Source organism: Helianthus annuus, chromosome 15, assembly GCF_002127325.2.
Source record: "Helianthus annuus cultivar XRQ/B chromosome 15, HanXRQr2.0-SUNRISE, whole genome shotgun sequence".
NCBI lineage: Eukaryota > Viridiplantae > Streptophyta > Magnoliopsida > Asterales > Asteraceae > Helianthus > Helianthus annuus.
Genome location: NC_035447.2, coordinates 145,730,838 through 145,742,936, shown reverse-complemented (window position 1 = coordinate 145,742,936; position 12,099 = coordinate 145,730,838). Strand labels below are relative to the sequence as shown.

General features: G+C 34.4%; 1 protein-coding gene across 1 annotated transcript; it reads left to right on the top strand.

Moving 5' to 3' along the window:
• The first annotated feature begins 4,021 nt into the window (after window positions 1-4,021).
• On the top strand, window positions 4,022-7,143 carry LOC110914290. The gene is made up of 6 exons (XM_022159093.1): window positions 4,022-4,097; window positions 4,181-4,385; window positions 4,719-5,659; window positions 5,756-6,552; window positions 6,727-6,985; window positions 7,076-7,143. The coding sequence occupies exons 1-6, from the start codon at window positions 4,022-4,024 to the stop codon at window positions 7,141-7,143; spliced, it is 2,346 nt and encodes a 781-aa protein (XP_022014785.1).
• The last annotated feature ends 4,956 nt before the right edge of the window (window positions 7,144-12,099 follow it).

The following is a 12,099-nucleotide window of genomic DNA, read 5'->3' as shown; positions in this document are numbered from 1 at the left end:
GATATTCAAGAAACGATCCTAAAGGTCTTGCTTTTCCTATAAATACCCCCCCCCCCCCCATTTGTGTTAAAACCCACAAAATCTGATCTAAAGCTCTAAGTTGAGGCCTTTGCTTCATACCTGAGCTCCTGGATCGAGATTAGCTTTCGAGGACCCTTCGTAAGTGTTCTTTCGTTCTTTTAATCGCTTTCTAGTCCATAGTGAGCGTGATCACGATGGGTCCCTACGTTGACCACCCTATGGTCCACACGAAGTTCATGTGAACTTCATAACGTGAGCGTGATCACGATGGTTATAGTCCATAGTGACTATACCTACTGATTACCACGTTATGTAGGCTCAGTGACGAGTCGTAGTTTCGGCCAAAATGCGCATTCTTCCGTATTTTGTAACCAAACTACTCGTGGGTATCAAAACCGTTTGTTTTGATACCAAACCTATTTTCTAAACTTAGTTAAGCATGTTCTAACATGCTTAGCTCGTCACTTTTAGCATAGTGCTTATATAGGGTCGTAAGGTAAGCGATCTAAACAATCGCTTATACTTTCGAACTCGACCCATTTGGTCGATCATTAGGATTCGACCAAACACATTAGGTGACCATAGCCGTATAGGGAATAACCTTCCGAGGTTATACCTTATGGTCACGATGTTAGGCGTTCCAAACGTGTTTTACGCGAACGACGCGTTAAAGTAGCATAAGCTACCTAAACGGGTCGTAATGGGTCGTAAGCACTTAGGTTAGGTTTCATTTTAGAATGTAGGCCTTGTTAAACCATATTACACGAGTCTCTATACTCGTTTGGTTTACGAACCCTCATTCTATCCAATCTTCCGAATTTGGTCCGGTATATTAATATAGCTACCTATTAGGTGTAGTTTGATATTCCGTGATCTCTAGCATTGTGTGATTATTACACAAGGACTTCTAAGCAATCTCAGGTGAGTACATAGTCCCCTCTTTTACTGTTTTCCATACTGTTTTGGGGAGAAACACATGTGCCTACTTGTTACTTTCGTGCTTTCCTGTTTTCACATCATATACTTGCTATGCTCATTAGTACACTATTAGTACATGATTTACGTTACATTGTTTCGCTATGTATGTTTACTTAGCATACTTAGTACATTGATTTACATGACTTTTATGCTATGTATGCCCATTGTGTGCATACTTAGTACATCATTTTACACTACATTTTATGCTATGTATGCCCATTGTGTGCGTGTTTAGTACATTTATTCATCACATGCTCACATTTTGGTATGACATTTGGTTTGTTCAAATTATACAATGTACATTCATTAACACCGATCATGCCGCCCGTTAGTAGGTAATGGTACCATAGGACTTGACAACTCCCATTCCTGAAATCTCGGGTTTGTTTGGATTGGAAGGAATGACCGAATACGATAAACATAACACGTATAGACCTTTAATTTGTTTAAAGGTCTATCACCACAAGTCACAAAGGCTTGAATGTATGCATTTTCACAATACCGCATAAATGTTTGTATCAGTATAGCATGCATTTGTTCCACAAAACATAACTTTGACTTAAACTATGTTTAATTCAATACCCTGTTTTTGTGCATTTTTACCTATGGCCTAGTTGATATATTTCACATGCCATACATAATATTTTGGATACACATTATATGATTTACAGTAAACATAAACAAATTGACATTGATATACACATTTGGTGGTTTACATTAGACATGAACATTTTGATATGGTTTACACAATAACACTTGACAATTGATTTATACATGAACAATTTACATGGTGGTTGGTTTGCGTAAATGGTTTGAGTAACGTGGCGTATGTAATATGATACAAACATGGTGGATACGCCGCTGGTACTTCCTATGTATAAATGTTTGTATAATATTACCTATCGTAGCATTATTTAAATCATTTCAGTATAGACATATTACATTTTACACAAATAATATATTCTTCACAAGACATTTTTTTTTACAAAAAACTTATCTTATACAAACTCATTTTACTTAGTTATTCATTTAACCTTACATTTATTTATACATATCATCTGATCTTATTGTTTTTCAAATGATTTACAAGACAAAGCAATTTACAAGGTTCATGACTAAACATTTTCTCAAACATAAGTCATGAATTCTATTTTCACAAAACCTATGTATCTCACAGGCATTTTTATGCTGACGTACCTACTTTCACATGTGTTTTCAGGAGCTGTCGCTTAGGAGATGATTGTGACACTAGGGCGGACTTGTGCCTTAGAGACATAAAACGAAGATAGACTTAGTTTGAATATGTCCTGAACACTTTATTTCCTGTTTTGAAACAATGTAACACTCGTGTTTAATAAATAAAATATAACTTTGTATGCCATAGTTGTGAAACAATTAATTCTGTCTCAACACTCCCCGACGTTTCCGCCGCGGTTGCATGTTATACGCGGTCGGGGTGTGACACTAGGGCCTACCCTAGCCTAGCTCGCGGGGCATGATGGCCTCCTTTGTCTCCGTCGCGGGGCGCGAGAAACCGGCCGAACAACCCTATAAATGGAGGGCTTCGGCATTTCAGTCGAATTAGTTCAGAAATTTTTATTCTCTCTCAATCTCTGATAGCTAAAGTAATTCCCGGGTATTATACCCCCCTAATTAGCGAAGCTCTGCCTCGTTGTAAGTGTTATAACCCCCAGTTACGTATTAGATACGTTGCTCGATTGATCTAGTGCTCCGTAACGCTTGTCGAGGCTCTGCCTGACTCAGTTGTTGGAGTTCTGTCTCGGGGAGGGTATAACTAATGTAAATTTGGGTTATTATACTAACGCGTGTGCATTGTTTAAATTTGATAGATTATAACCAGGAAGTCACAGGAAAATACCTAAAATAGCAATGTGAGTAATTCCTCTTTTTGTAAATTGGTTTTACAAAACCTCAATTGTTTCAAATTATATTTAACAGTGATTGAGTATTTATAATTCTACAATTATCGTCGGTATGTTGGGGTTTTGTATACAAAATTTGTTACTACACTGTGAGTAGTAACATGACCACAAGTCGGGTTGACAGTACCGTGGGTGGTAATTAAGGTAGAAATATAAACAAATGTAATTACGAGATCACCCTCAATGCTGTAAAATGATAAAACCTGCTTTGATTAAACTGGGATTCACTCGCCAGTATTTCTTGCTAATAAAATGTTTTCAAACGCGTTTCAGGTAACAAAATGTGAAAGCTAAATAGAAGCCAGCTGGAGAGCACTAAAGGCTTGGAAAAGTGGTTATAAAAGTTACCTAAATAAAGAAGAAGTTTTATTTCAATAAATTAGGGTTCATGTTTGTAATAGAAACTTGGGTTTATCCCAATATATTTATTATTATAAAAATATGGTGTTTTACTCTGATAAAATATTTCCTAATTACGGTCCTGATGAAAGTTCCGCTGCCAAATTAATGATAAACACCGATACCACCATCTCTGAGTAGGCCACGGCCGCCCGCCTCCCGGGGCAGGGGTCGGGGGTTGCGACATTTGTATAACACTTTTGTAAAAAAAATATTTTACTTTATAATATTTTATATATAATTTTACTTAGTAAGAAGTCCAACAACACAACATCGTTCAGGAATGTTGGTGTTAATTTACATTACCAACAAAATTCTTCACAACCTCCAGAAGTTATAAACATATCAAACAATTCAAACCAGACTTCCAGCTTTATAAATGCTTCAAGTTCCTTACATCATTTGTCGTCATGTATTTGTTTTGTTCTTTATTTCTTTCTCATCTTATAATTTTTTTAAGCAATTTTGGCCTACTAATTTGTAGTGTTTTATTTTCTTTAGTTTCTGATGTCGCTAGCAGTAGCCATTCACTGTTACCTACAAGTGGTCGTTACTCCATACAATCAAGCATCATTAGAACTACTAATCACTCCATGTTAAGTGGTACATCTTCGTTAACAAGGTTGTCATCTGGTAAACGCAATCTAAAACACAAGCCACGTGATAAAACTCCTATACCTATGGTCAGTTTGGATTCAGATGATGACTCTTCGGTTGTATGTATTGATCAAGATCCTTTTAAAGGAATCTCTAAAGGTTTGAAATTTAATTAAATTATTTTCAGTTTTTATTGCTTTCTTGTAAAACTATTATGATCTATAACAATACTTATTTATCAGATTATTTGGATCACGGTGACCAAGTTCTCATATGTGAGATTTGTAGTGCTAAATTGTGGACATCTGAAGGTGGTAAAGGTCGTATCACTTTGGAAAAGCGAACTTATAGTTTGTGCTACGGTTATAGTAAAGTGGAGCTCCCTGCTTTAAAAGATGCACACCCGTCTTATCAAGATTTGTTTCGTTCCACCAGTGACAAAAGCAAGTTTTTCCTAAAAAACATTAGACGATACAATTCTATGTTTTCTTTTACATCGATGCGTGGAAAGGTTGATCACAAAATCAACAAGGGTAACGCTCCATTCATTTATTGAATAAGTGGGCAAAATTACCATTGCATGGGTAGTCTTAGACCAAGTAATGGACAACAGCCTAAGTTCTCCCAGCTATACATATATGATACTGAGAATGAAATTACAAATAGGCAAACATTATTTATATAAGTTAAATTTAATTATACTATTACTTTAACATTAAAGTACTAAATATAATTCTAATGTTACTCTATTTACTGATTTATTTCTTTTAATGTTCTCAGCGATACAACCCAGCCGTCAGCGTCTACTGATAAAGACGTTGATGTTCAAATTATTGAATATTTAAGGGATTCATTGGATTCACAAAATATGTTGGTTCAGACATATAGGAAGGTTCGAGACCATTTTCATGGGCCCTCTGAAGCTAACCTTAAACTAAGACTTATTTACAAAAGAGATAAATATGGTCGGACCTACAATTTACCTTCCACTTTTGAAGTTGCTGCGTTGATAGTCGGTGACGTGAATGAGTCTATAGATCATCGCGATATAGTTGTTGAAACTCAATCAGGAGTTTTACAGCGTATTAGTGAGTTGCATCCTTCCTATCTTGCACTTCAATATCCTATACTTTTTCCATATGGTGATGATGGCTATAAGATTGATATTCCCCACAGAGATTTTATGTCCACAAAAAAGAAAATAAAACCAAAGTGTACAATGAGGGAATTCTTTGCATATAGAATCCAAGACAGAACGTATGGGTTTTCATTAATTTTAAAAGGAAGAAGATTGTTACAACAATTTTTGGTTGATGCGTACACCATGATTGAAAGTGAACGACTAAACCACATACGCAGGCAACAAAAGAATCTTCGTTGTGAATCGTTTGAAAATCTCAAGAGGCATAAAGAGGGTGGTTTAGATTCATTATCACAGACCGGGAAGCCCGTTCTTTTACCTTCTTCATTTACCGGAGGTTCTCGGTTCATGCAGCAAAATTACCTTGATGCAATGGCTTTATGTAAGTGGTATGGCTACCCGGATTTTTTCATAACTATAACCTGTAATCCGAAGTGGCCTGAAGTAAAAAGATTTCTTAATGATTCAACCATTAAAGCGGAAGATAGGCCTGATATATTGTGCCAATTGTTTAAGATGAAGCTCGATTCTTTAACAAAAGATCTAAAGGATTCTAAATTTTTACGTGATATTAATGCTGGTATGTATTAATTTTTTTTTCTTAAACCTTAACGTATTTATTCTAATTTTTATCCCGTTTACCAGTCACCTGATAATTTTCCCCTTTTATTTGTAGTTGTTTATACAGTTGAATTTAAAAAACGTGGTCTGCCCCATGCTCAGATTTGTTTATTCATGAAGGCCAATCACAAACTTCCTACTGTAGATCAGATAAACCCCTTTATTTCTGCTGAGATTCCATATAAAGATAAGGATGAAGATCCTGAACTTTATTCTCTTGTGACTGATTATATGATTCATGGTCCGTGTGGAAATGCTAATTTGAACTGTCCTTGCATGGTTAACAAGAGGTGTTCAAAAAGCTTTCCCAAGAGTTTTACATCTCATACAACAATTGATTCAAATGGTTTTCCGATATACATATACAGAAGAAGAGATACCGGACATAGTGTTTTAAAATCCGGTGTCAGATTAGACAACAAAAGTGTTGTTCCATATAACAAAATCCTTTTAAAAAGATATCAAGCACACATCAATGTCGAGTGGTGTAACCAAGCCGGTTCAGTCAAGTATTTGTTCAAGTATACTAATAAAGGCCCTGATAGGGCTACTGCTGTTGTTTATAGTGATGGTGATCAATGCCAACAAGAGAAGCCAATAGATGAGATCAAGAAATATTATGATTGTAGGTACATATCCGCTTGTGAGGCAACTTGGAGAATATTTTCAAACGAGGTTCATTATAGGTATCCCGCTGTTTTGAGGCTGCACTTTCATTTACCTAGTCAACATAATATTGTTTATGGTGCAGATGATGACATTGATAATGTTCTAAGTAAGCCTTATGTTGCTTCTTCAATGTTTATGCAATGGATGAAGTTGAACGAAAACGATGCGGCTGCTCGAAAGCAGGCATATATTGAGTTACCTTTCTAAGTATGTTTGGAAACTTGAGAAAAGATGCTGGCAAGTTCGTATAAAATACCAAACAGTTGGGAGGATTCATTTTCTTTCTCCCGCGTTGAGCGAACCTAATTTTTTAGGATTTTACTCAACAAAGTTAAAGGGCCATGATTGTTTGAGGAGATACGAACTATTAATGGGAAAGTGTTCCCTACTTTTAGAGATGCATGCTATGGTTTGGGACTATTAGATGATGACAATGAATACATTGAAGCCATTAAAGAAGCAAGTTTCGAAGGGCATGGTCGATATCTACGTGCTTTATTTGCTACAATGCTTGTGTCAAACACCCTTTCAAGACCAGAAGTCGTATGGGAGAAGACATGGAACTACTTATCTGATGATATTCTATACAAACGACAGAAAGAAACTAATATTTCAGGTTCTTTTCCACACTTTCTATAACTAAAAAATGTATAGGATATTTTATAAATTTGTATTATCTTAAAAGGATTTTATTCTTATTTCTTAGGTTTAGTGCTTCCTGAACATCAATTAAAGAACCTTACATTGTTGGAAAAAGAAAAGTATTTAATTTAAAATGGTTCCACATTACGTAGATTTTCCACTATGCCTTATCCGGACGATGATTCATTACGTAATGCTACAAATCGGCTAATTAACGAAGAGCTTTCTCATGACGTGACTGATGCACAAAATGAGTTTTATGAGATTCTTGGAGGTCGACAAAACAAACCCTATTATCTAGCACTTTTTGCATAATTATGAGATTATTTATCTTGTCTTCATGGTTTGACATGTGTTAGGATCTAAGGGTTTTCTATGTGTGTTTTGTGGTTTGAGAATTTATCAAAAAGTAAACAGTTATGCAGTGGAATTAATTAGATCAATTCACATAAAACAATCACAATTGTAAAGATGAAATTATCATAGATTGTATTCTTATAATTTTCAATACGAAGTATAAATAGTATGACCCCTCACTAATTGCTCCCACTCTCTTTCACACACTAAGAATGTACTCTTGGTGATTTGTGCAGAGTGATGGATTGTTCTGAACAAAGAACAATCTATTTATACACGAATGAAAACAGTTGGTGACGTCATCTTGATGGTGACATCTAACTAGGATCCCAGCGGTTAACAGAACTGATGGGGAAAATACAAACTACTAGACATTAATAAATACTTGGTAAAAACAACTTCTGGATTGCGAGAAATGTTGGTTGACATGCCTTCTAGCACTTTCACTATCCAACTCTTCTGGACAATGTCTAGCCAGATGTTTTATCTTATAGAGAGGCAACAGTTTGAAACTTGTAAAGTCAACTCTATACTCTTCTACAAAATGATTGTCACACCCCTTTCTAAGGCGGAAGCATGAGGTGTGATCATGAAAGGTTTTCATTGCATACGATTGGTAAACATACTACATGCTCGTAAAAATAACTTCAAATGCCAAGCATTACATAACTGAAATCGTAGTTTAAGTGTTTACATCAAAAGACAACATATTGTCTGAAAGTTTACAACTTTATTTAAGGATAAACATAAACAACATCCAGGAGCATGAGTAAGACCGCGCGCACATCCACTTTAATTACCTGAAATACATGTGAATTTTTGGAAAAACGTCAACATAATGTTGGTGTGAATTCATGCAGTTCTTGTATTGAACGTTTGTATACTTTGTATGAAAACATGGTATGTATCTTGTATAAATCAAGTATTCTTGTATAAATCAAGTATTCTTGTATAAATCAAGTATTTATGTATGTATCATGTTGTTAATGGGTTGCAAGGCCATTAACATGTGACACGACATAGGAAGCAACCAAACCATAGGCATTTTTCTAGTTGTCGATTCACGACGGAGACATAAAAGCACTACTCGGTACTAGTTTTCACCAAGAGTGTGGCTGCCCGAAAACCCATTAGATCTAACCTTTTGTTCTGTGGTCTTAGTATGTACACGATTAATGGTGCTTATGGTACCCTATTCGTGACACGATTTCTCGTATCATTCCTTAAAACGCATCATACTTGGTACTAGTTATCACCAAGAGTGCTTCTTGTTTTTGTATCCATCATACCATTTGTAAACATTGTAACATTTGTAACATATATTTCACCCCCGAAGTTATAAAACTGAAAACAGTTAAAAGAAAAGGGGGAGCATGAACTCACAACTTTGCGTTCCTGTGTCGTAAACTTCACCGGATTTGCTTATCTAGTGTCGTGACCTAAACGCGTTTTATTAACGTTAGTCACTAGACTTGTATCGCACAAGTACAAGTCACTATCTTTTGTATATGTTTTCTTGTGTTAAAAATAATTTATATTTTTAACTATGTATATTACTTATATTATTTTCTCAAAAATAAATATAAGTATCTCGTATTTTTCACCCGAATCATGTATTTTGTCCAAACTTCATTTTGTGTTCATAACTTGCCCAAGTTATTTATTCTATCAAGTAATATATTTTCATAAATATATTTTTTTGTATTTGTCTAAGCATGTTGTATGTGTATTTTTGTATTTCTACTCCTTGGGAGTACTCAGTGTATTTTCAAGTCCTAATACACTATCATGTATAATACATACTACATACACTTAGCACAAAATTTGGTGATCAATAAATATATATATTTTTCTCAAAAATATACATACTTAATACCAATTTTAATCTTGAAGAAATCATCATTTCTTAACACCAAAAATTAGGGAAACCTTGGTAAATATTTTTAGATACATTTTTAGGGGATAAGTTTCTCAAAACTTATATTTTCCTAAGTGTCAAAATTCATAAAAATTTTGGCATAGTTTCCCCTAAAAATGGAGGTTTCCCATGTTTTCAAAACATGTGTTTATTTTCTTTTAAATCATCATCATCAACAACGCAATCAAGTCTTGCCATAAGCCTAGATCATGTAAATCACACTACCTCATGAACTTTGAAGTTCTTGTAAAAACTTGTAGTAACTTACCATGTTATTTAGTAGGTCTAATCACCCTTAAAAACATGGTTATTTGTTTGTAAATCACTTTCTTGAAACATTTAGTCATTTATAACTTGTAAGATGTTTTTTTTCTAAAAATACTTCTTTTGTATTTTTCCTGTTTCATAAGTGTTTATACACTTGTTTTTCTACTAAAAATAGTGCAGGTTTAGGTAAAAACAATGATCTTTCAAAAATCATATTTTGAACTTGGTTCTTTTAGAAAAATCATTCACAAGTCTTGGATTAACAAGATTACTAGTTCACTTGGTTTATTATTTTTCAAGAAAAATCATTTTACTTTCAAGTTCATGTTTAATCAAGGAGATGATTATTTCATGTTGTTACATAATCATCCCTTATCTTGCTAAATCATGTTTTTAATCATAAACTAGCAAGTTCCATGTAATGATCAACATCAATATTTCTAGTAATCATCAAGCAAACATCATACATTCACTAAACAACATCATATCATCAAGATTTCATCTTATGTTAGCTTTATGTTTCAAGATTCAAGTTCAAGTCTTTTAGTGTTCTTATGATTTCATCATAATACATCTTTTAACTACTAAAAATATGAAGTAAACAAGGGTGTTCAAGAATCTTACAACTAGCTTAAAGCTAGGGAAGAACAATGTAACATCCGTCAAATTGGATTTCCAAAATTCGACCCGTTTTAAAATTCGACCCGTTTTAAAAAGACGGATCCTTAAACCTCGGAAATTTTCGCAAATTAAAATACCGTTGAAAGATTTACATATAATTATCAATAAAAGTTATTTATTTATCCAATTAATTAACTGATTTAAATAACCATTTGCAAACTAAAAAAATTAACTTTTAATTTAAACTAGTTAATTTGTTTTTCGTTAAAGTTAGTTAATTTAGTTAGTTAGTTTTGGGATAAGTCTTAGTTATTAAAAGATATAACGCAGTTAGTACAGTTAGAGAAACTAAAGGGGTTAATTGGTAGCTTTTAAACGTTTAAAACTTAAAAATGGAAAGAATGGACGGTGGGGATCGAACCCATGTCTCGCCGTTGAACAAACAACAACTTAACCACTCCACTGCTGCCTTGACATCGATTTGGTTTGTTATCACATAACTTTTTTAACCATCACGTTGAACTTCCTTTTAAACACATGAGATTGCCGCCAAGACAGAAGCAGCGACAACCTTTGTTTCCTTCTTTGCTCTTCGCTGGTTTTCCGGTGATGAGTTGACTTCCGCGTTTCCTTCTTAGACACAATCATGAATCTGGACGTGTTACCGCACACGTGCAAGTCAATCACCGATCTATTTCCATAATTTACGAGACCGAAACGCGCTATAAATACGACGTACCCTCATCACACCATCTCTCTTTATACCCTCACAACCCTTCTGTTCGTTAACAACCCCGCCGGAGACCACCTAGTCGTCTCCGGAGACGAAACAGTAGGCTGCCATCACCACCACGAAACCTTTCACCATCCTCCGTTTTGACCCGCAACACCTTGGAGAACCTCCTGTTCGATCCACTAAAACTACAGTTATACACAACAGTTTCGTATAGTTCCTTTTTAATGAAAGAGACGACACCCCGGAATAAGCCGTAAACCCACCGGAATAAGCCGCAAACCCACCAGAACTCGAAGTGTTTGCCGGAGAAGTCCGACGCCGTCGGAGATGTCAACCGGAGTCTCGTCGGGATCAACGTCTTCATCGGTTCCTGTTGTTTCGGTATATATATTTTCTTGTTCCAAATATTTTTCGTTTAACTGTCTATTTATTCCTGATAATATACTTAATCAATCACTAAATTTATGAGTTTCATATCAAATAGTTTACGTATTGTTTCTTTTAATGAAGAAGATGACACGCGATATTGTTTCAAAAATAATACAGTTCTTATTCAAACACAAAACGATAAGGTAGCCTAGTGGTGTTTGCCCATATTTTCTAGTTTTAGCAGCCAATGTATTCTTAAATGTCATATTAAAATCAATAGCCTCCAAATGGAGGAAACAGAAAGAAAACCGGTTGTTAAATATTGTTTACAAACTAGTACATGATAGTTCACTTTTTATTTCTTTTTCTTTAAAAATTTTTAATCGATAAATGAAACCAACTTTCTGTATCTAATTTTTTTATTATTTTCTTTTTGTTCTAATTAAACATAATACCTTTAACGTTAGTAATAAAAATCAATTGGTGAAATATTTATACCAATTCTTTTATCAAAATATTAGTTTAAAAATTCTAATAAAAGAAAGTAATTAATTTGTAAACCATAAATAATCAGTTTTTATTTAACATTAGATAATAACGCGATCGTTATGTGTAAATTCTAAATATCTAGGTTAGTCGCTCTCGTTTGTTCTCTTGGAATTCTCAATCTTACTTGTGCATCATTTACAAGAAATCGCAACGCAACCAATGTGAGTATACTCGATCCCATTTTCGTTTTAAACACTTTGGGTGCGACATGTATTCCATATTCAAATTACACAACACTTGAAACTTGTTATATTCACACTCTATCCACATT